The following is a 24708-nucleotide window of genomic DNA, read 5'->3' as shown; positions in this document are numbered from 1 at the left end:
ACTTGTTAAACTAATTCTCTGTAGTGACACTGGTGCGATTTACGGAGGAATGTTTTATAATGAGTGCTATGCATTTTCCTGACCAAAAAAGACCACTGGTTAATTCAGACAAGGAAGGTTGAATTAACTTTTTTTTTTAATTCCCTCCGCCAACATGGCAAACATTTGAAAATGTAGCAATAAAACAAGCTGTATGTACGTATCTCACAAGGTAGAACGCCTGTTTGGTTCTTTTGATTAATTAACTAAGAAAATAGTTATAATTCGACAAAAATTTTTAACTTTGTCAGAACATTATTTAAAAAATAACAAAGATATTACAAGTACTGTGAACTCTTAACTGTGCACAGAATAGTCCACTGTTACCAATCATTCAAAACATAAATATGTTTAATTATCAATAAAGTCAGAGTCAAGATATTTTGTGACCTCAATTAAAAGTTTCAAGTATTCTTGGTTAATAAAATTACAGGTGTCTGTAAGTGTAGACTAAAAGAGAATTCCAGCGATCAACATGATTCAGATAAAGTTTTGTCAGTCAAACAGTAGGTTAAGTCTTACATTTACACGATTAGAAACTTCAGCAATTGAAATATTTTGTCATACTCACAGCATGTATTAACATTGAAGAAAAAATTAAAAATAAGCTTAAAATACTGACCAGAAATGTTCAGCCGGTTTATGGTTCTCTATTATGTAAAATGAGAACTCATAAAAAGACATGACCTTATTGACAAACATTAAGGGATTTATTTTCTTCCATTTCTTCCTGATTGATACTCACATTTTTGCACTAAAATTAGCAAATGGAAGGAGATAATCCTTAATGTTAGCCTTGCTGACTGAATCCACTTCTGCAAACTTTTCCAGTTGTTTTCAATCACTGAACATATTTGACGACTTTGCATCCTCATCCAAAGTTTTAACTAGTTCTTCCAAATATTCAGCTTTCTTCAGTATGCAGTGTACTTGGCTGTTGAAAAGTGAGAAAATAAGAAAAATGCTGCATGAAGAGCATACATTTTCAAGTATACTGACATTGAAATTTGGTGATAATAATGCATGTGCACCAATAATGCTTCATTATGCAACAGATTTTATTTTTACGTTGAATGTATTATATTTGACAAACAGAAGGAATGGAGTGTCGAAATGACCCAGGTAACTCCTTTTAGGCATTTCACCAGGATTCCTAACTTCCTGCTAATTCAGGTGACTGCACAGAATAATTAAATTCGTAATCTCCCCGACCCTGCAAACTTTAATGGGGTAGTGGTAGGAGAATTGAGGGAAGGTGGGGATGTGGTAGGAAATATGGGATTAATGTAGGATTAGTATAAATGGGTGGTTGATGGTCGGCACAGACTCGGTGGGCTGAAGGGCCTGTTTCAGTGCTGTATCACTCTATGACTCTAACCCCAAAGGCCACAGACGAGTGCATCCTAGCACTTACACTAGGGTGCTGTGCCCACAGATATTTGGCCTCACTGAGTAAATTTTCCACCTGCTGGTAGTTATGCCAGATCATAAAGCCAAATGAGTTAGGTGGATTGGTTGAAAATGTGTCTGGAGCATAAGCAGTGTGCCACTATGTTCATATTGGGGTTGATTTTACTGGGCAGGCACTATTCGGGACAGTGAGTACAGTGCACCAAAAGTTCATTAGAATGAGATGCTTTCGGAAACACTGGAATACCTGCATTTCCTGGATTCTAATAGAGAAAACAGATCTGGGGCACTGCTGGAGGTGCTCTATTGTGCTCAAGGCCAGACACTAGTACCCCAAGCAGTAGTCCAGGTACCCCTGCATTCTGCCTTGGAAGGAATTAGTAAGATGTCAATACCATTGTGCCAAGAAATACATGCAAGAGCAGGAAAATCAAGTGTAGCTGTTGAATGATGGTGAAGTAATAGGCGAGTTGTGGTTTAACTGTGCTTCCCATTTCATTCCAGAATGGAGCAGCTCTACAGGAGGAGGGGGGGGGGGGGGGGGGGGGGGAGGAGAATTCCTTAATTCTGCCAGGAAAAGAGTTGTTAGTGGGTAAGCAGAGGGACAAGTAAATTACTTCAGCAGTTGTCAAGAAGGTTTTAGATTATTTCCCTTCATTTGCCTCCAAGTAAACTATATTTTCAAAAAAGGTAGGGTGGGGGAGAAATGAGTGTGACATTGTTCTGAATATGGTCTTCAATATTAAGTGTAAAGGACTAACAGCAGTCAGCAACAAGAACTGAAAGTGCAAAATTCTTTTCTAAATTCACAAAGCCAAAAATAAATACCTTTCTTGACAATATCAGCTAACCCCAGTTAAGGCAGATAGTGCCAAAATGGGAGTTCTGAAAACTATTGGCAAGGTTTCTTGGAACCAATTTGCTGCTGAGCCCTCAGTGATATAACAGCAAATGTGAGTGTACAGGGGGAATTTTACAGTCTTCCCTGCGCCAGGGTTTGGAGGCGGGGAGAGCATATAATCGGCGGGGACCCTGCCACCTTCCTGCCTCTGGCAAAATTAAGTCTGGGGTGGGAAGGTCTGTGAACGGCCTTCCCACCCCACTGCCAATTGAGGCCCTTAACAGGGCAATTGATGCCCAATTAAGGGCCTCATCCTGCCGCTGCTGCAATTAGCTGAGTGGTGGGCAGCCCTGTCGCTGTAGGGGAAGCATGGCAGGAAAATGGTGCGAGCTGGTTTCCGGCTGCAGGGGTTGTGTGTCCTCTCGTTAAAAGGCACTTAGTGCCTGAACAATGGATCTGGCAACGGGATGGGGGGCCCACTGCAGAGCCAACTCTCTGCCCTTGCTGCCAACCCCCCTACAACCCCTTCCCCAGCGACCCGCACCTCACGAGACCCCCTCCCACCCAGACCTACCTACCTGTGCCCTGGGTTAAGTGCTGCTCCTGGGCCTCAGCTGCATGCTCCACTAGCAGTGGCGCTGCTCAGTTAAAGAGCTGCTGGCCTCTGATTAGCTGGCTGCTCTCAGAGGGTGGGATTTCCATCACCGGGGTCCTTGATCCCACGGAAGGCGCACTGCTGTCCAGTTAAGTGCCTTATTTGCACTTGATTTGGCAGGCTTCCCACAGAAAAGGTGATGCGGGGTTCTCGGCGTCACTTTTGCCGGACACCACGACTCCCGTCACCTGGATAAAATCCCAGCCTACATGTCTCTGGCGCTCATTTGCATGCAAGTTACATCAGAAAAGCCTTATGGGAAATTCAGCTGCAGTGGTTTTTAGGTGCAAAACAAGGGCAAAGGATTAGCACCACTTTTCAGGAACAAAACTCAGGAACTTTGGCCATATTGTATTATTTCTGGAGTCTTCTCAGTAGAACAGGGCTACCACAACATAGAAATATCCATAAACAGACTTTTTTTGCATTTCTAATTTTCATTACTGAAAGGAAATCTTATTTGACTTGGTATATCTGTTATTATCTGCAAAACAAAATCATGGTCAGAGCCATATGATTAAATGCTTTTATGATCAAATCACATGGGCCAAAACATTCTCATCCAATGTTCAGTGTAAAAACCTAACATTGAGAAAGTGGAAGAGAATGAAGAAAACAGGATGAAGAAAAGCGTTTTCAATTTTTTTCCTACTTCTGTTCAAAATTTAAGTGGTTTATCAGTATTGGGTTACTAAAGCAATAAAGCTACATCCAAGTTAATGGGCTGGATTCTATGAGCCTGCCGCCGATCTCAGCGGTGAGCTCACAAAATGGCTGCCCGCCCATGCAGGCCGCATGCCAAAGAGCCGCCACGATCTTAAGCGCAGCAGCTCATTTAACTTGTCAGGCGGTCCCCCAATCATGTGGAGGGGGCGTGCTGTCAGTCCCCGGCAATGGCATCAGCTGCCTGTGTGCCTCATTTCCCCAGACGGAGATCTGAAGGTGCGGGAGTGCCGGTCACCGCACTGATGATCGTGGTGGGCCCTCAAGATCTCAGGCAAGTACACATTAATGTATTTATCTGAATATGTAAATTGTGGTCCCGTCGCCCAGCGGTGGGTGGGGCTGCCATGGAGTCTCACCGCCGCTGGGAGGATCCGGCCGGGCCCTGCCAGTCTCGAGGTCCATGGCATGCCTCATCCAGAGCCATCTTTGGGCGTCGCCCACCCACCCCACCACGGATCTCGACATAGAGGGCTTCTTAAAATCCAGCCCGAAGTAATTACTACTAGTCTGAAAACAATTAAATAGAAGTACACAGGATTTACATACAGTATGAAACTTGTTCAATAATTGTAGAGTGACTTTTTGATAGAATTTCAATTTCTCTTTAGTTTCTTGCAGCTTTATCTCAGCCTGCTGTATTTTCTGCTCAATTTCCTGAGCTCTTGTGATCACATTTTCAGATGAAGATTGGAGTCGTGCCCTTAAAGCTTTCTCATAATGGAAAAAATAGTGATGCTACATAAAAGTAAGCACATAATAATTAGCTAAATAACAAAGAAAAATGATAAACCTAAGAATGGGGAAGAAGGAGGTGAGGATCAAAGAAAATAGGAAGGGAAATTCTGTGTTCTAAAAGGACAGTCTCTAATGACTATAAAAATATATATGTGGAGAGATGTCCACTCACGATTCAAATGTGAGGCTTTGTGAGAAATATGCCTACCAAACAAAGTGCTACTATTATTCTATTTTAATTATAAAAATTAAAATTAAAATAATTGGGAATAGAGCCACCACACACCCCAAACATAACCACTGTCTTAAGAGGGGCAAGGCCAGGGACAACAAACCCCAGAGTTCCTGCTTCCTGGGTTTTCAGTGGGACTTTGCATATGAGCAGCAGAAGTATGCTTGGCCAGACCAGGTGCGTCCTGCTGACAGGAATTGAAATGAGACCCACCTGGGGTTCAGCCTGGGCCCCGAAGAGGAACCAATTTTTTTTTTTAATGAATTTTTCAATGTGGCCCATTTGCCAAGATGGCTGCTGGAAGCTCCACAAAATTGTTTCTGAAGGGAAAGTTTGGCTTCCCCTCCCACCCAAGTTGGATACTCTTCACTGAACTTCCTAACGCTCCTACTATAAAAAGTGCTCCCGATGAGCCCCCAAGTGGTGTGGGGACCTGTGAATGGTAGGCTAATTAGGCAATCTCTCTTGCCCCAGAAAGGTCCCCAAGGCAGGCACTATCTTGCTTGATTGCTGGGTTCATTAGTTCCAGGCTGTAGTCTTTTTTTATTCTGCACAAAAAGCATTAGAGAAGCTAACATTTTACCATTATACGGTAAAGTTTAATAACTATGGCAAGGTGGTGTCTTTCATGTAATATGTTATACTGCAAAGAGATAACAGTAGACTTACCATGGGAAAAGTAACAAGTTCTTCTGCTGCCATACATTTAAGTTTCTCCTTTGAAATATGGTAGTTTGGTGGTATAAAATGACTCAAGAGATTCCTTAACAACAATCAAAAAATCCTTTGTTAATTGTGTCATCCTACATCTATGCTTTATTTAAAAGGCAATATTAGGGGTCATAGTCTCAGGATAAGGGGTCAGTCATTTAGGACTGCGACAAAGAGAAATTTCTTTACTCAAAGGGCTGTGAAACTTTGGAATTCTCTACCCCTGAGGGCTTTGGATTCTCAGTCACTGGGTATATTCAAAACTGAAACAGATAGATATTTGGGCACTATTGGAATCAAGGATATGAGGATAGGGTGGGAAAGTGGTTTCAAGGTAGATCATCCATGATCTTATTGAATGGTGGAGCAGGCTTGAAGGGGCATATGGATTACTTCTGCTCCTATTTCTTATGTTCTCCATTCAAACACAGTAATGTTGAGCAGTTTCATGTTGTCAATATATATGTCACCATTTGTATAGTGTGATTTTCTTGTATCATTTTCTTGGTGGCACTATTGAGATGGAAAACTCACTGATACTTGGAATATATTTCTCTGTTAAAGGTTCTACATATGCAAATTGTTGATATAAATGAAATACAATAGTAATTTTGATACATCTTCAAATTTAATTTATGACATGCAACTTGAGCAATTTAAAATATTGGAACCGTGAAAGAAAACCTACCGAAAGCAGGTTACTATTCCTTCTACTGTTGTATTACTGATACCAGGCTTTGTAATAACCATGTGTCCTGCAACGTTGCAAGGTGCAGAAAGTGAACTACCAGCAGTGCCATCCTGCACATTTTCATTCTGAAATCTGAGGAATAAAATTATCAATGTGATATCAGCAAAATGGTGAGATTTGAATCTCCAAGTATTCACTTATCTGATTATTGGTGGTTTCATGTTTTTCCATCTGCTGTATTATGCTTTACAAGTAAACAGACTAAAAAATAATTCATCCAGCATTTTGTGATAATGACTGTATACATGTACCCTTACAAACCCATCACGTAAAATACTTTTCTGGCATCACACATCAGTTGAATGGGTGGTAAAAACGGGATGTAAAGAAATACCAGTTCATTCAATTCATAGAAAATACTCAGTACAGAACTTGTACATATAATAAACTTATGGCTTTTAAAAAGATAGATACTTAGAGTGGAGTGTTTGAAATTTCTAAGCTTCTGCTAGAAACTGTAAGATTGTAATGAAGCAATAAAACCATATCTATCTCCAGTTCCGTTTAATTTCACTTCAAAACAAGACTATTTGCTCACCTTTCATTACCAAAAGAAACTAAATTTGCTTTTACTTCCTGCCAAAAACATGGTTTATATGTGAACGCAACAGTATCTCCATCCTTCAAAGGTTCTTGCTTTACTAATGCTTGCGTTATGTAGTCGCCTGCAAATTAATGAATTTATAGTGATTAATCACATTGTGCAGGAGTTGGTTAAAATAAAAAACAGCAGTCTCAAGTAATGCCATAGAACAGATCAGGATTCTGCATCACTGACACCAACTAATATCTGCCAACTGGTTCCAGGACACTTGCAGAATGCTCTTGACACAGAACAGAACAGTAGCCAGTCATAAACCAGTAGTTCTTTCTTTGAGCTCGTCTCACCATGTCAACTTTACAAGCCTGTCTTTTTTTTTTCCTCATTGTTTCTGACAACAATTAGCTGTGAATATTAGTATATCTGCAAAAATTCCTTTGGTATCACTCACTTTCCTTTTCATTTTCTATTCTCAGCCTCCCAATTTACTTAAGATACTCTCGTTCCTTCACTTCTGTGTCTGACATTCTCCTCCTTTACTCTAGTTGCTCTCTCTCTTTCCTCTTCCTTTACTCCTGTGACTATCTGTTTCCCTTCCTCTTTCACTCAGGTCCTCTCGCCTCCTCCTTCACTCATTTCTTTCTTCCTTTCCTCCAAATCTTTTTCATCTTTTTCACTGTCATTCATCATTCTCTTTCTGCTCCCATTTTTCTTCTCCTTTGCTCCCATTTTTCATTCTTTCTTCACTTTCATTCTTTCCTCTTATTCTCTCTACTTTTTTTTCTCTCCTTTTCTTTTTACTTCTCTGCTGTTTGTCTCTGCAGCGCACTTCTCCCTTATTTCCTGTGCTGTTTGTTCCATCATAAGAGGAAAACTGTGAGGTAGAGAAGGAGTTGGGCAGAAGGCAGCAATCGAGCAACCTGCCAGTACCAACTTTCTCCAGCCGCGCTTGAATACTGGCCAATTGGGCAATCTTTCAAAGGGTGTCCCTATAAACTTTCATGGCCAGACAGGACAAAATACTATTCTTTTATATATAATAAAGGATGTGCTAAGCTAGCTCCCTCTCCCAGCAGCGTAAAAGTGTGTCTCTTGTCTCTTAAATTTAAACTAAAACTCAACAATTGAAATCATACTTGCAAACAAAAAACCTACTGAAAGCCCAAGCTGGGATTTTGTATGGCCCCCTGACGCAGGGGGGCACAGAGTATCACAACGGGTGGTGGTGGGGGGGGGGAAGGGTGGGGGGAGGTGTGGCAGGGTGGAGGGCCCATCACCTCGCGATCTTCCCGGGGGCAGGATAGGCCGACGATGGTCTTCCCATCCAGAGGCCAACTGAAACCCTTAAGTGGCCTATTAACAGCCAATTAAGGGTCTCTTCCCGCTGCGGCAGGGGGTCCTCCACTGTGTGGGGAGGATGCCTTGTAAAATGAGGTGCCCTCCCTTCAGGCTTGGTGGGCCTCCTTCGTGGGCAATTTGTGGCTGACGGAGGATCCCCACCGGAAACAAATTTACCCCTGGAACACCCCTCCCCCCAGACTGCATGACCACCCCCTCCCAGCCCCTCCTCGCGGACCTTCCAGACTGGCCCCAGTGATCCCGCCTCACCTGCCGATGTTCCGGGGTTCCAGTGTTGGGCCTCGGTCCAAGCCCTCTGCAGTACCTGCAGTGGTCATTGCTCCCAGTGGCGCTGCCGATACTGCTGAGATACCAGCCCTCTGATTGGCCGGCAGCTCATGGAGGCAGGATCCCCGTCCCTTTAAGGACTTTCAAAGGACGGGGATCTCACCTCCTGAAACATTGATTTAAAAAGACCAGAGGGTCGCTCCAGGGCAGTGGGGGGGAGGGGTGGGTGGTGCAGGCGGAGGAATGAAAAGGCAGAGGCGGAGTTTTCCCCGACTATTCAGCCTGGCAATAGGAGCCCCACCTCCAGCATAACATCCAGCCCCCAGTGTGCCACAACTCACCCATAAAGCCGCCAATATCACTTCCAATCCCTCCAAAAACTCAAGATTCCTGCAACCTTCCTGGAAAACTCCCAATATGTCTGCAAGTCCCCCTAAAATTTCCATGGAAACTGTAACCAACTCACCAAAACCCACAGGTCACCCAGAAACTCTTATTGAAATCGATATGATGCTCACAAAAGACCTTGATTCGAACAATTGAAACTGGCCAATCAGGAATTGAAAACTAGGCAATCTGTATACTTCCTAACATCAAATTCAGCGTGATTCAGCAGCTAAGAAGGGAGGTATAGATCAGATTTACTAGATTGTACCATAATTTAGACATTCACTTGAAATATCTTCTTTAAGGGTTTATCGCCACTGGTGCTTGGATGTTGCTATCAGACCACATTTTTTTGTTTAGAAATACCTATCTGCAGAAAGCTTACATTTTAATATCTCTTGTGTTAGTGTAAGAAAAGTGATATTTCAAAAGTTGAGTAATCTTCCAAGAGCCAACCATATTTGTTAAGCAAATTTCATAAGGCATTAAAAAAATTAGTACGAATCAGAACAGAGTAAGTATATACATAATAGTTGTCTTACTGTTTAATGATGTAGGATACTTCCTGTAAACATTACTAACTGGAGCCTGCAAGTAAATACAATAAATTATAAAACAAGATAAAAATCCTGTCAATGTTCAGTTGGTAAGTTAAAGAAGGATTTATTAAATATACTTACCCACTGTTTTTTTCAGGTTGTTTTTCTTCAGGTTTGCACTTGCTGATGTTCTATATTCAGTATATTCACACCTAATCTGTACTAATGCTTTGTCTTTCAAAACACCATTAACATATTGTTTGCCTTTGCTCCGTGACCTTTTGGTCAGCTATGTGGCCTGGTCCAATCTGCACCTTCTCCTTTGTTATCTCTTGCCCAACCCCCACCTCACTTGTTTATAATCTGTGACTTTTCTAATATTTGTCAGTTCCGAAGAAGGGTCACTGACCCGAAACGTTAACTCTGCTTCTCTTTCCACAGATGCTGCCAGACCTGCTGAGTGAATCCAGCATTTCTTGTTTTTGTTTATTAAATATAATTTGTTTATAGACCACTCTTTCCATTGTTTTGATATCTAGTAGATCTTCTGTTGTGATGCTTCCTGTGAGCCAGAAGTTCTATAAGAATGGATATTGTACAAAGTAGTATTTCTAGAGTCATTGACAAAATTATTGTGGTGGTCCTGGGATCCAGCAGTACTGGGATGATGTCTCATAATCTAGCGGTAATTTGAGATGAGAGAAGCAGAGGAGTGGCACAAGGTAAATTGCTTCATTGGAGAGCCAGCAAAGACATGACAGGCAGAATGGCCTCCTTCTGTGCTGTGCTGTAACAGGGTCTGGGAGCTCTGAAAAGGCACTCCAAGGAACAATGGTTTCTAGGAATACTGGACAGGTCTGAGATTGCTGAAAACAGGAGCCTGGAACATAGGGACATTGGGAGTTGGGTCTCAAGGTCAGGGAGCATCAGGGAGGTTATTGGATTAGCCAGCATTGGGAATGTGATCTCGAAGTTTATGAACATTCAGAGGGGATTATGGGATGTAGAAATGGGCTGGGAGAGTCTGAACAGGGAGATTCTGAGATGCAGCAGGACTTGAGAGAGGGTTGTGGAACTTGATGGTTTTTGGAGGTGTTGTGTTATGATGTTATAACGTGGACACACCAATTACACAGTGAATCCAAAAGGTAAATTCTTTTACTGACCATACTAACTTGCACACAGCAATGCTGGGAAGGTGCTTTACATTGTTGTTACCCTGGCTGCTTGCAGCAAGTGCTTAGAGGTCACAAGGGTCTGTACATCACATCCTGTCCAGTGATGGACAACCGTTTCAGATATGCCCCTTAAAGCAATACCACAACAGGAGAGGGGCCCAGAATAATGGAACCTAAACCATGGTTGGCCCCTTTGAACCATTAGGCTCCTGTCCCCAAGATGTTCCTGATATCTGATTTTAACAGCATCTCTTTCCCCATCGTCAACAGTCTCCTATCCATATTTACTTGTCCTCAATTATTTAAGTGTAAATTTTCTACTTATTAAAATTATTGGGCTGTTTATTTTCCCACTGCTGTCTCTCACATGACAGCCATTTCTGTGCACAAGTGCTGCTTTTGATTTTCTGTGGGCTCAAAATAGACAAACACAATTGTAAGATATTTATATAAATTCATCACCTATTTAAAATAAAATGTTTCAAAATTCAATCTCCATTTTATTTCAAAGTCTTTTGGAAAAAGCATAGAAATGCTCAAATTCTCACAGAATCAGGTGATGTACCCTCCTACCACACTGATAGACAGATTGTATTTTGAAAAATTATGCAAACTGTACATGATCAAAAATGCAGACAGATGACTGAAAACTCTCAACTGTTATGGGGTAAAAATATCCATATAAAGCCCATGTTTGTGACACAAGCTGAGACCTTCAAGTAAATCTTAATGAAGGCATTGAAAGAAAAAAAAACAGTATGGATAAATGCAATCATACTATTGTCAAGTAATTTCTGCATTTTAATTTTGTTTAAACCCTTATTTGAAAAATTGGGGATGAATTTTTATTTACCTGATCCACAGGGGTTGGGATTCCTCCACATGCTCCACAGTGTGTCAGTGATGTCACTTATTGGTTCCCCACTGAGAGACCAGCCTGATTAGACAGGCTTGGCCTGCAGTTGGATGGGGAGATGATCAGTGAAGGCTGCAGCAGCAGGTAAGTCAGCAATGGGCTGGGGGGGAGATGGAGATTGGGGGGGGGGGGGTGGTGGTGTGGGGTTGATCAGGCGGGCTGCTGAGACTGGGGGTGGGGGAAATTGGAGGCCTCAGGCAGGTGAGGTGGGGGTGGGGGAATCTCACATTCACTTTTTTTGATTGAAACTTGCCCCCAGAAGTTTCAGTTAATGAGAAACTGGGTGGTTTTATTTTAATAAAAAAAAGTCAACAGATGAAACTCTCCGCCGAACAAATCAGAAAATTGATAAATCTGTTCCAAAATGCCACCGATTGGCTATAGCATGGAACTACAGTGCACCAGGTATGGCTACAATTGATGTTCCATAGCCCAAAGGATATTTGTAGAGAAAAGATGACAGGACATGCTGGGAGAAATTGAAGATCAATATGCTAGTTGTTTGGGTACAAAATCACAGTTGGAAGGACCAATTTCAGGTTGGTATTTCTTGCACTGGTTCTTCGATGGAAAGTGTTCCTGTACAGATATATGTGGCTTTAATGTAACACAACATCCCTGGGCGCTTCACAGGAGTGTTACAAATTACAATTGACAAGAAGCCACAAAAGGAGATATTAGGGTAGATGGCCAAAGAGGTAAGTTTTAAAGAGTGTCTTAAAAGAGGATAGAGAGGTTTAGGGAGAGAATCCCAGAGCCTTGGCAGCTGAAGGCACAATTGACAATGGTTCAGTGATTAAAATAAAATTGGGGATGTTCAAGAGGACAGGATTAGATGATTGCAGATATCTTGGAGGGTTGTGGGGCTGGAGAAGATTACCGAGATAGGGAGGGGCAAGGCCATGGAGGGATCTGAAAAGAAGAATGAAAATTTTAAAATCGAGGCTTTGCTAAAGCAGGGGCTAATGTAGATCAGTAAGCACAGGGACAATGGGTGAATGGGACTTGGTGCGAGTAAGGGCAGAAAAGCAGAGTTTTAGCTGAGCTCAAGTTTATGGTGGTTGGAATTTAGGGGACCTATCACGAGTGCATTGGAATAGGCAAGTCTAAAAGTAAGAAAGGCATGGCAGGTTTCAGTAGCAGATGAGTTGAGGTGGTGCAGAGGCGGGTGATGTTCTGAGTTGCAAATAGGTAGTCTTAGTTATGGCGCAGCTATGTAGCTGGTGGCACATCTCAGGGTCAAATATGTCACCAAGGTTGTGAACAACCTGGTTCATCGTCAGACAGTTGCCAGGGAAAGGGATGGAGTGGTGGCTAAGGAACCTCCATGTCTCCAGGACCTGCTATGGTTTCATAGCATCTTTCAAGATCACAAAGCAAGATAACTGCTTGGGCCTGTGAAAGGAGATGAGGAAAGCAGACTAGGAAAAAGTATTTTTATTTTTTATTTTTGGGCAGCGCAGTGGTTAGCATCGCTGCCTCAAAGCTCCAGCGACACGAGTTCAGTTCTGGGTACTGCCTGTGCGCAGTTTGCAAGTTCTCCCTGTTACCGCATGGGTTTCTGCCGGGTGCTCCAGTTTCCTCCCACAGCCAAAGACTTGCAGGTTGATAGGTAAATTGGCCATTGTAAATTTCCCCAAGTGTAGGTAGGTGGTAGAATGGTGCGGATGTGGTAGGGAATATGGGATTAATGTAGGATTAGTATAAATGGGTGGTTGTTGGTCAGCACAGACTCGGTGTGCCGAAGGGCCTGTTTCAGTGCTGTATCTCTCTATGACTCTATGACTCTAAATTAGATTAGATTAGAGATACAGCACTGAAACAGGCCCTTCGGCCCACCGAGTCTGTGCCGAACACCCATTTATACTAATCCTACACTAATCCCATATTCCCAACAAACATCCCCACCTGTCCCTATATTTCCCTACCACCTACCTATACTGGTGACAATTTATAATGGCCAATTTACCTGTCAACCTGCAAGTCTTTTGGCTTGTGGGAGGAAACCGGAGCACCCGGAGAAAACCCACGCAGACACAGGGAGAACTTGCAAACTCCACACAGGCAGTACCCGGAATCGAACCCGGGTCCCTGGAGCTGTGAGGCTGCGGTGCTAACCACTGCGCCACTGTGCCACCCTTCACTAACGCTTCAAAAATATACTTACAGCAATTATTTCTTTTGTTGTCTCGTTTACTAATTCTCTCTGCGGAGTTTCAACTTTAAAGTTATGTGTGTTGACTTGTTCCTTCTGCAGGGCTTGCAGATGTTTCTTTCTAGGCTGGGAAGCCTTGGAATAACAATTGAAATTAGTTCCAAATGGATGAGTATTAACAATTCTAATTTATAGGAGTTACAGAAAACACTGGCCAGAAATTTGGAGTGGGCTGGGATGCAGGAATGTATCGGGGGAGGGTGGGGGGAGGGGTGCCTAAAGTCTTCCTGCTGCCATGCCATTTTGTCAGCAGCAGGAAAGTTAGCAGCTCGGATGCCTGCCAAGAGGACAATTGAGCCACTTAAGTGTCCAATTAAGGTGCACTTCCTGCCTCTGTGGACATTTTGCCTGCGTCAGGAGGGCCACCGCCGCATAGGGAGACTGCTGGGCAAAACCTGGCCGTCTCCCACAGGTTTCCGGAGGAAGTGGGGGAGATCTCCACGGCGCATGGAATGGCCCTCTGGCAGCAATGCCCACCCTTGTGGCAATGGCGTTGCCGCGCTCAGCGACCACACACCTTGAATGCCAGGGCCTGCCTGTATAGTCACAGCTTCTCCCAATCCCACCTACCTTTTATGGAGGCCATTGAGGCACCCTCTCCCTGTTGTTGGAGCCTCAGCAAATGACCACTGCTTACAGTGGTGCTGCTGAGCCGCCAGCTCTCTGATTTGGCTGGCAGCTCTTAGGGATGGGCTGCCATCCTTAATTGGATGGTGGGCCCTGCAGCAGCTCCCACCCCGGGTCCCGCTGTTGGCTGAAGTAGGGACACCTCCTGCTTTCGGCCCCGGCGGCAGGATATCTGCCGTCTCAGCAAAATTCAGCCCCTTGTCTCAGTCAACCTGAATGTCTTTAATATTCATAATGCTCTATTTCCACACCTGAATCCATTATTCATTTTTAGTTTTGAATCAGGACTTTTTATTTTATTCTCTTTATGAAAATTTAAACAGCTAACAGTAAGTATATTCCACAAGCTAAAAATTCAAAATTTGAATAATTTAAAGGCCAGGATTTTACCAGCTCCTGGGTGATGTGCTTGGAGGCGGGTGGGCCAATAAAATGCCGGGGAGCTGACAGGACAGCTCCCCAGTGCAGTCACTACTGGGGAAGTTCCCAGTGGTGGGAATAACAGCAGCTCAGCTGCCCACTGAACGAAGGCAGGCAGCCATTTATATAGTAACAGCTCAATTAAGGGCCATTTTCCTTGGCTGCCAGCATTTTGCTAGTGGCAGAATGGACCCCCCCCCCACCCCACTCCACACCCCTGCAATGTGTGAGGAGGCCGCCAGATGCAAAGAGGCAGATTCCTGGGAGGCCATGCTCTATAGAACAAAAAGGGGGCCATGTGCAGAGAAGGCAGCACCCCCCACCACCACCACCCGGCCTCAAATATTTCCCCAATCTAATGTAGTGCAGTGGTGATTTCATCCCTTTTAAATTTAAAATTTCCCCCTTTTCTTTTTTCATTAAAAATGTGCCCGTAGTACTTCACTTCCGTAGTTGAAAAAATGCATTTGTCTTTATTTAATCACAAATTATGGACTTGCAGTCTATCCAACACTGCTTATAGGTGCTTTTCATGTTCTGCTTGTGTTCTGCCATATACGACAATGTCATCTGAGACATTCTTGACTCCATTCAGGCCTGTAAGTGGTTCTGATACTGTCGATTGAATGATTTCTGAGGCTAGTTCTACTCCAAACATTAAGCATTTGTATCTTCTTAATCCAACGTGGGTACTGAAGGTAGCTATGTATCGATTGGATTCATTTAACTCAAACTGGTGATATCCAGCAGTCAGGTCAAGGCTACTGAGAGTTGTTGACCCATTCATGTCTTCAATTATCTCATCCAGCATTGGCATTGGGAGTCTTTCTCATTTTATCACTTTTTTGGCCTGTCGCATGTCCACGCAAATTCATACTTGTCCTGTAGGTTTGGGGACTACAACAATTGGGCTGATCCGCAGCGTTGGCCTTTCTGTCGTTTCAATGATGTCCAACTCTTTCTCTACATCTTTTCTGGTAGGGAATGGAATCCTCCTGTGTTTCTGTTGTTTGGGTCGGACTGACTCATCTATGTGGAGCTTGATTTTCTTATTTTTCACTTTGCCGATGCTTTGAATAATTGTGGATATTTCTTCAGGATGTCCTTTTTTTTGTCAAGCAGTTTGGTCCTCTGACGATGTTGATAGTGACCAGCTTCAATTCACTGGCAGTTTTGAAATTTAGCAGATATCCCTTGCTTGAATATACAACATGGAACTCCGTCTGAAATGTGGACCCATGGGAGGATTTCAGAGTAACCTGGATCATTCCTAGGACCAGTAGAAGGGTATCTGATCCATAGGAGAAGATTTTAGATATCGGCTTGTTCAATTGCAGTTTCTGTTTTCTCTAACTCGTGGAATATCGGGGCATCCATTATGTTGACTGTTGCCCTTGAGTCAATTACTGCAGAGATTGTCAAATTGCCTATGAACACATCATTCATGGGCAGGCGTCAGTACTTGTGGTTGTGAGCAACGAAGATCTTCTCTTATGCTGCGAAGATGTAAACTTCATTCTAGCATTCAACTTCATCAATGTCTTGTGCATACTTCTGCAAAATGTCCCATTTTTCTGCAGGCTTTACACTTCTTTCCTCTCACAGGACAAGTTTTGTAGTAAGGATATGCACCACTGCGATGGTTGCATGCTTGAGGTGATGGTGATCTCTGTCTTAGTCTTGACATGCCTTGGACCTTTCTCTGGATTTCCTCTGTGCTCTTGTGTTGCTGTGTATCTCTGCTGAAACCTTCCTCTTGTGGCATTCACAAATTCTGTCAACGATCCTGACCTGGCCTCAGGGGATTCTCGTCATATGTTATTTGCCTCCTTTCCTTCTAAGTCTTTCACTGACTTCCAGCGTTCTGCTCATATCGAGTAAAATTTGCAAGTTTAACCATTATACCTCTTTAAGAGGTTGTCTTCTTAGTCTTGGTGATTGATAGGTTATAATGATCTGGGAGATGATTTCTTTGTCCACCTCTGTGAAGTTACAATTCAGGCTCAGATTTCTGAATCTCAACACATAATGGCCAACAGTCTTGCACTTGTCTTGTTTTGCTTGCCTGAAGGAATAAATTTTGTGATGATGATTTTCCCTCAGTTGAAAATATCTTGTTAGAGCATTCTTCGCTGCATCATAATCGTCATCGGTCTGGTGTCTGTGAGTGTATCAAGGATATCTTCGACTCTTGGTCCAACATAGTTAGAAGAAACAGTCTCTTTCTTCAGGGTATATTGACATCGAGTGCCATTAGGTGTTCAAATCTTGCTAGCCATTTGTTTCACTATGACCCTGTAAAGCCTGGCAATTGTTGCTCACAAATGGTGATTTAAAAAAGATTTAAACCTGGTATCCTCAATGCAAGTCTTCTGCATGTTCCTGGGTTGTCTGTGAGGTTTGCCTTCTCGTAAACCCTTTTTTTTTCTTAAAATGGCTAATGTGTTCAGGTTTGCCTCCTTTTCATAATTAATTTATGGCTGCATCATGTTTATTTTCCTTATTTCTGTGGACCTGCAAAACTTTTTTTTTCCTGTTCCAGCTCATGTCTTCTCTTTGATCCAGTCCTGGTTTTCATCGACTTTTTTGGTCTGTGTTTGTTTTCTTAACCTTGGAACCTTCTGTGCTTCATCTTTTCTTTTTTTCTTTATCTTCATTGCAAGAAATTGTAGTTTTGTGCTGTGTTCTTAAGTCTTCTTTAAATGACAACCACAGGCTTTATATTCGGATTAAAAAGAAATACTATTTGTTGTCTTACTTATCTAGATTGCATGATTTTAGGTACAGGTCTTCTCCACGTCGGTGTGTGTCTGCCCTCTGGAAAGTCATGTGCTGAGTGAGTGTCTCAAAATGGTGCCTCCTCCTGATGATATCATCAGTTGCATCAGTGGCCTGATCCCTTAATGTATGGTTTCTTAAAGTTGAAGTCACCATTGCACATTAAACGCAGAAGGTTTTGTCCCCTGACACTGGGCCCTGTGGTTATTTTTCACTTACCTGCTGCAGGCCTGAGGTCTCCTGGATTCCTTAGCAGCAACCACCTCTCCCATTGGTGCTGCTAAGGGTTCAGAGCTCCCGGCCCTCTGATTGGGCCAGCAGCATGGACAACCCACCCACCACCCTTAATTGGGTGGCGGGCCTGGCTGTGGCCAATTAGAAGGCAGCCTCCAGGAAAACTGATGATGCAGCCCCACTGCCCGCCAGTGGAACCTGCATATAGTCCTGCCTTTGGGACTTGCCCCCCACCCCCGCCCCCCGATAAAATTCTACCCAGAGTTTCAGTCACATCCTTCTCAGGATTTTTCAAGCTGAGACCAATGTATCTTAGTTTTTTTTTTACTTGGTTCTAGCTTATAAGTTAAATTTTTAAATGGTTATATCATGTTATCCCAATTCCCACCTCCAATCTGCTTTATACTAATGAATACATTGAACCTTGTTGTAAAGATTACATATAGAAAGATATTACTAAATTTACTATTCCATATCAATGGAACACTAAATATTAATGATTCTGACTTTGACATGAATTCTTAGACCACCTTAAGTTCGTCCCAAAGGTGATAATAGACAACTGCGTTAGCATACAATTTTTGTAAAGTTCACAATTAGATCACTGAAATGATTTTAGATGTCAGTGCAAAAGTTACATTACCATAAGCATTTTCCTGATAGTGTTTTCTTCAGTAGAATGCACTGAACTGTAGGATTGTTTTTCTGACCTAACAGCAGACCTGAATTTCCCATGGATTCTTACTGTTTTCCCATTTCTTGATGATTTGGGGCATATGCTCTGGGACAAGGGAATGCTTTCTGAAGATTCAGACCTTTTGTAACGTATGGCATAAAAAGATGGAATTCGTCTTCTTCGACTGGATGAAGGTAAAGAGAATGGATTGGATTCTGATGCAGCAATACCCTATATAAACAAACAATAAAGATTCACATTACATTCTATACCTAGGAAGAATCAATACTAACTTTTAGAGCAAGAATGATGATATAGGATTTGATCAAATAATTGGCACTGGGAACTACCATTGCATTCAACCTAACTTCTAGAAAATGTGTGTCTGTATCCTCTGAAATTAACTACTTTAGATTTTGGCTCACGGTTCACTAATCCCCACCCAATCTGAATTACACGTTACTATACATCTCACATGAATGTTTGTGTCTAAGAAAGTATGGGCGGAATTTTCTTGCACCCGGAGCAACGGACGGGCGGGCTGGCAAAACGGCAGGGGAACATGCTGGGACAGAAGTCCGACTTGTTCCCGCTGTTGTTGAAGTTTCCTGGAGGTGGCCGGGCTGCCGGGTAAAGACTGCGCTCATCAGTGGCAGGCAGGCAATTGAGCATGCTAAGGAGCTAATTAACAGGTATTTTCTAGGGCCACATGTGAAGAATGGAGCTTCAGAGCCACGCCAGTTATAAGGAGGCGTGAGCTCAGCGGCAGGTGTTGGCTGGAATGGGCAGCCATTGTGAGCAGCAGCATTTCAGTACAGGGAGGGTGAGAGTGAATAAAGCACAGGAGTGACAAGCTGGAGGCTGATAAAACTTGGTAAAGACCTCAGGGGGAATAAAGATTGATGGTTCTCTCTGAGATGGATCTTATGAATGTAGAGAAGGGGATTAACAGGCTTTAAGTGCTGCAATTGACAATGGGTCTCATGCACTCTGGTTTTGAGACCTCAGTGAGGAGGCGCATGAGAGAGTGAGAGAGATGCAGCCACCGGGAGTGGGGCTGCAACACCCAGAGGGGCAGGAGGCTCTTGACGGTGGAAGGGGGCACGGACAAGGAGGGCTCAGAGGAGCATGCAACCAGCCTCATGTGTGCAGAAGACGCTGCCCACCAGAGAGGGTTTACTGACAGAGGCTCAGCTTCCTGCAGATGTTGCCGAAGACTGTGCCTGTCCAGGGAGGTGGTTACAGAGCTTTAGTCACTCTCACCCTCCCTGTACTGTTGTGATGGAGGAGGATCTGAGCCCAATGGGAAGTGGTGGGCACCCACGACTTGTGGCTGTGAAGACTACAGTGGCGCCTAAGTTATATGCTTCAGGATCATTCCAGACAGTCTCTGGAGACAGCTGTGAGATTTCCCAGTCTGTGGCCCATCGCTGCAAGTTCAAGAGGGCTGGCCAATATGTGCGGTTCTGCACTGATCTGACCAGTCAGGCAGAGAGGGTGGTAGGATTCAGGGCCATTGCTGGATTCCCCCAGGTGCAGGGTGTAATTGACTGCATACATGTGGCCATCAAGGCTCTTGCAGACCAGGCAGCAGCCTTCATCAAGGCCTCAATATATAACTGGTTTGCGCTCGTCACAAACGGATCCATCAGGTCTGTGCAAGGTTCCCGGGAAGCTCTCATGACTTTTACATTCTAAGGCAGTCCCAAGTGCCAGAGCTTTTCAGGCCACCTGCGTGCCTTTGAGGATGGATACCGAGTGACAAGAGCTGTGCACTGAAGGCATGGATCCTTATGCCTGTGCAATATTCCAGCACAGATGCAGAGGAAACATATAACAGCTGCCATGTGACAACAAGGGCAACCATTGAGCAGGTCATAGGACCTCTGAAAATGAGGTTCAGATGCCTAGAGAAATCTGGTGCAGCCCTTCAATATGCCCCATAATGGTCTTGTGTATTGTTGTGGAGTCTCTGCACAACCTGGCACTACAGAGGGAAGAAGCTTTGGAGAATGAGGACCCCCTTGAACATGATGTCTCCTTCTCCTCCTCCACTGAGGAAGATTTGGAGTGGGCTGCAGACCAGGCAGACAATGGCAAAGCACCTGAGGGACTGCAGGCAGGACACAATGACAGATGCACCAGGGAGGCTTGCGAGTCACTCATACAAAAATGTTTCTCCTGAGCCTTGCTTAGACACCCATGTAAACAACTTAGTCTTCTCGCTCCTTTAGCCTTGCTTGCCTTTCCTTGCATGGCCTTACCATCTCTTTGGGCCAGTCATGACATCAGGCCAACGCGTGCATAAAATACTGACCACACGTCATCCTGACTTTTCCATCACAGCCTTCTCAAGAGCGCTCCAGATATTGAAGGCGTAATAGTACAGAAATGAGGACAGGAGACCTTTTTGGTGTTACGCATCACCTTTCATTTGACACATTCAGACAACAATGTGACAGAATACTATAAACTGTCGCCCAGTGATACCCAAGTACAAATAGGTGGATATTTAAGCGTGCAGGTGCTCCTACGTTATGCTCCCCCGCTCCGTTGCTTTAGATGACTGTGGCGGTTCTCCTCTGGTTACCTGGGACTAATAGTGCCTCAGCTTGAGGGGAGGCTTCTGCATCTGTGCAGGAGCCACGTCTGTCTTTGTGGCTTCATGAGGCATGGGTGTCACAGTCAGAAGGGCTGAGAACCCGCTGTCTACACCAGGAATGCCTTGAGTGGAGCCCCCAGGGGCTTCAGGTAGCCACACCTCTACCCTTTTCGGGAACACTTGTCCTTCTCTGCTCACCTGAGGAGTTTGAGCACCTGGTGAGTGCTCCAGGCCTCGTATCCCTCTTGCCCAGAAATTGCTCCACAGAGCTCACGGATGAGGTGAGGGCATGCAGGTCAGCATGTATCTCCTGCATCCACTGGGAGGTTTGCTGGAGGTGGCTCTCCATGAGGGTCGCCACTGTCTCAATGCAGGAAGCCATGTATACATACGCCAGAGACATGGCTGCACTCATGGCAAGGACTCCTCCATCATCCGTGCATGGATGCACAAAGTCTCTGGATCCTTCGACGGATGTTCACGCACCTGACGCTGCAGCTCCAACGTCTGCCACCTTGTTGATAACTCCAGAGGCATGCCATCAGCCCGAATCTGAGAATTGCTGTGTCCTTCCACAGTCTTCAAAGTGATAGCAGTCACAATTGTCATTGCCTCTGACAGCTGCTCGAGAGTGCCTGTGTAGCGCTCGCCAAACAATGCCACCATACCCAAATGCGCTCAAGTGCCCAACAACGTGAGTGTACCTGTGCTGGTGCAGGATGTGCTGGAATGATGTAATGCTGCCTCCTCAGATGTTTCCTCCTCCTCTGAGCTGCCAAGTGCTTCTGCAGGCCTGGCTGCTGCCTCATCTTCTACTTGATCCCTGAGAGGGAAGAGTATGTTCCAACACCTCCTTCTGACTGCCCTTCAACTGAAGCTCACTGTGTTCAGTAATGGGCACAGGAGCGCTGGAGTTGTTGCTCCTCAGAAAGTTGAATGGCCTCCTATTAGGTTACTCGCTGTCTCGGGGCTTCACACCTGCCTCACTATCAGCGACAGGCTGTCCTGCTTCCACGCCACCGAGCTCCACTGCTTCCTCTTCCACCGGAGTCAGTACAGCGAGAAATGACACACCTCCTCCGGCCCACTGCTTTTCTCTGGTGTTGTGAGCTCTCTTCTCCTGCAAACACAGAAATACACATTGTCACTTGTCCATTGTAGCCATACTGCATGCCTATGTTAATCGCACTCTTAATGTCCATCACTGCACGACTGCTGCATTTGGCCATTCAGTATTGGCAATGCAGTGGACAATTCTGACGGACCGGAGTCCTCCACTGAGAGGCTGCTATGAATCTGACAGTGAAATCTGGTGCCTGGTCATGGCCGATGCCTGGGTGGGCACCATACTTTCTCATCTCCTATGCATCTTTTGCCACATTCAAGGCTGCGAGCATAGTGTTATGATTTCCACTCACATTGCCAGACCACATCAGGTCATTGATTCGCTTTTGGCAATGCAACCATGTCCATGCGACCACCATCCTCCTCTGCAACCTTCAGCCATGCCCTCTTAGTCTGCCTTGCTGGCCTTCTCCTGCCATCATGTAGGAAGAGCACCTCCCTCCACATTGTTGCTGCCTGGAGGAGTACCTCCAGGGAGACGTCACTGAACCAGCACCACCCAACCTCTAGCAGCTGCTATTGCACTACCACCTTTGTCTGGCTTCCCTTTCAATCTCCTCCATTTGTGTTGCCTTACAGCAGAGTGCTGCCTCCCTTTAAATATGATGCTTGCTTCTCAGGTGCCAGGACTTCCCCTCCACCACCACCACCCGCCACCTCCCACACCACCCACTCCCCATTATTGGACAGCTCCCACATCTGCTGGCTGTTAATTTGACAACCTCAGTAAAATTCGCTTTCATCTTCCATTGCTCGCTTTATATCCTGATGTTGGGACTTCCTCACTAGTGACAAAATTCTGCCCTACATGACTACAGAGTGTTATAGCACTGCTGATAATACTGTATGATTACCATCGGTCATTCAGTCACAAGTGGAGTGGAGAGGAGAGGAAGAGGGAGGGGATGTTATGGGAGGGAATGGTGAGTCGGGGACAAAAGCGGGGAGAAAAGGAGGGAAGCAGAAAGTGACAGGACTGAAGCAAGCAAGGGAGTTAAGGAAGTGAAGGGGAGCACTGACCAATATACTGTGATCCTTGTCTACCACCTCACTTCTAGACCCACCTTGAGCCGGTCCTACTGCTTCGTCCCAGGTTATTTCTATGTGGCTTGCAAGTAATGTTGCAGCAGATGATACTGGTAATGGTAATATTCTTAAAACAAGAATTGATTCTTGTTTCAAAATACAGCCCATTTAATAAAATACAATTGTTCGACAAGTTTAGTGAAGTACACTGGTGTATAGCTAAAATTTCTGAATATTATTGCAAGAACTATCATTAATATAAAAACTAGTTACATCATCTGTATACATTTACAGAAATTTCCTGTGAAGAATGAAGATAAAGGAAATATCAGTATTAAAGTGAGTTTGCAGGAAATTGTTTTAACTATCTACAAATATTGCATTAAGGATATATGGTATTTAGAATTACCTCAGAAACAGATTTATTGCTCAAGTCAGATGGCAACTTGTATGCTAAAGGCTTGATTGGAACTGTTTTCTGCAAGTCAAACAGATTGTACTTTAAATCAGCTTGTAAAGCTGTACGGCAATGATAAAACACAGGCATTCAATGATAGTATGAGAGCTGTAAGAAACATAAGTGTACAGCAACAAAAATAGTGCATTTATTTAGTGCCTTTAACATGGAAAATGTCCCAAATCACTACAGAGGAGGAAAAAAAATAGATAAAGGAACAGACAATGAGTGATGGTGTGAAAGTTAGGAAAGGTGACTGAAAGCATGGTTGAAAAGATGGGTTCAAAAAGCTTTTAAAAAGTGAAGAGAAAAAGGGAGAAGTGGAGGAACATAGCAAGGGAATTCCAGACAGTAGGCTGAGCCACCAATCGTGAGGTGAAGGGAGGGCAGATGCTCCAAAGGTCAGAATCACAGGACCAAAGGGTATAGCAATAGACATAAGACTGGAGGAGGTTGCAGAGAAAGGGTGGAGAGAGGCCATGGAAGATGAGGCAGATTTTCAACTTTCATCCCAGGGGTAAAATTGTCACTATGGATTGCCCTTCTGTTATAGACACTGCCAGTAGAAATGAACATAATTTCCATTAATTTCAACATATCCAGGGAAATGGAGCGACAGAATAAATCTTGAAGGGTTTTCTAGGCCAGAGTCAGAAATATTTTAAATCAGCACTGTTATAAAGGAGGTCAATTTCATCTTGTCAGCATCTCACTAGGTTATCCTGCCAACTTATACAGAACACTGCAATCCACTGCCATATCTTCGTCTCCCCTTCTTTAGAAGGTGCCCAGGATATGCCCATACTGGCATAGGTGCCCTACTATTTTAGGTAAATAGCCTGACCACAGATACTCTGGTGTGGGGGTGGGCGGGTGGGCGGTAGGGCCTCCTCCCACTCGGAATTCACAATTTCCACTCTGCTAGTTATGGCAGCAGAGCAAATATTTGGACCAGTGTTTTTAATACTCATCTATTATGGATTTGCTAATACACCCCCGTAAATTATCAAGCATTACAGTCCTGGATGCCACGCCTTCTGTTATAAATTAAAACTGATTGTCATCTGTTTTTTTCACTCGCTCCTTCTGAAGACATCAGCTCCTTACTAGGACAATTCTATGGGCATTTTGAAAATGCTGAAAATACCCAGCAGGTCAGTCAGCATCTGTAGAAAGGAGAGACTGAATGCTGGGTGTTTCCTGCTTTTGTTTAGGATTTCCAGCATTTGCAGTTTTTTTTTTATGTATGAGCCAAACCCAA

General features: G+C 44.1%; 1 protein-coding gene across 1 annotated transcript; it reads right to left on the bottom strand.

Moving 5' to 3' along the window:
- Positions 1 to 150: 150 nt before the first annotated feature.
- LOC137374197 (ATPase MORC2A-like) lies at positions 151 to 24418 on the bottom strand. The gene is made up of 10 exons (XM_068039985.1): positions 24292 to 24418; positions 23400 to 23509; positions 18205 to 18468; positions 13455 to 13577; positions 9197 to 9242; positions 6639 to 6765; positions 6038 to 6172; positions 5308 to 5401; positions 4218 to 4406; positions 151 to 973 (listed from the first exon to the last, which is right to left on the bottom strand). The coding sequence occupies exons 1-10, from the start codon at positions 24416 to 24418 to the stop codon at positions 944 to 946; spliced, it is 1245 nt and encodes a 414-aa protein (XP_067896086.1). The 3' UTR covers positions 151 to 943.
- Between the last annotated feature and the right edge of the window lie 290 nt (positions 24419 to 24708).

Source organism: Heterodontus francisci, chromosome 10 (genome assembly GCF_036365525.1).
Source record: "Heterodontus francisci isolate sHetFra1 chromosome 10, sHetFra1.hap1, whole genome shotgun sequence".
NCBI classification, from domain to species: Eukaryota; Metazoa; Chordata; class Chondrichthyes; order Heterodontiformes; family Heterodontidae; genus Heterodontus; species Heterodontus francisci.
This window is presented reverse-complemented; position numbering and strand designations above follow the sequence as displayed.

Coding starts and splice junctions, on each gene's coding strand:
- LOC137374197 (XM_068039985.1), bottom strand. CDS start 24,418: ATGAGTATTAAAAACACTGGTCCAAATATTTGCTCTGCTGCCATAACT. Junction 13,578..18,204: donor CTATCAGGAAAATGCTTATG/GTAATGTAACTT, acceptor TGTTATTCCAAG/GCTTCCCAGCCTAGAAAGAA. Junction 6,766..9,196: donor GTATCCTACATCATTAAACA/GTAAGACAACTA, acceptor ATTAATTTGCAG/GCGACTACATAACGCAAGCA.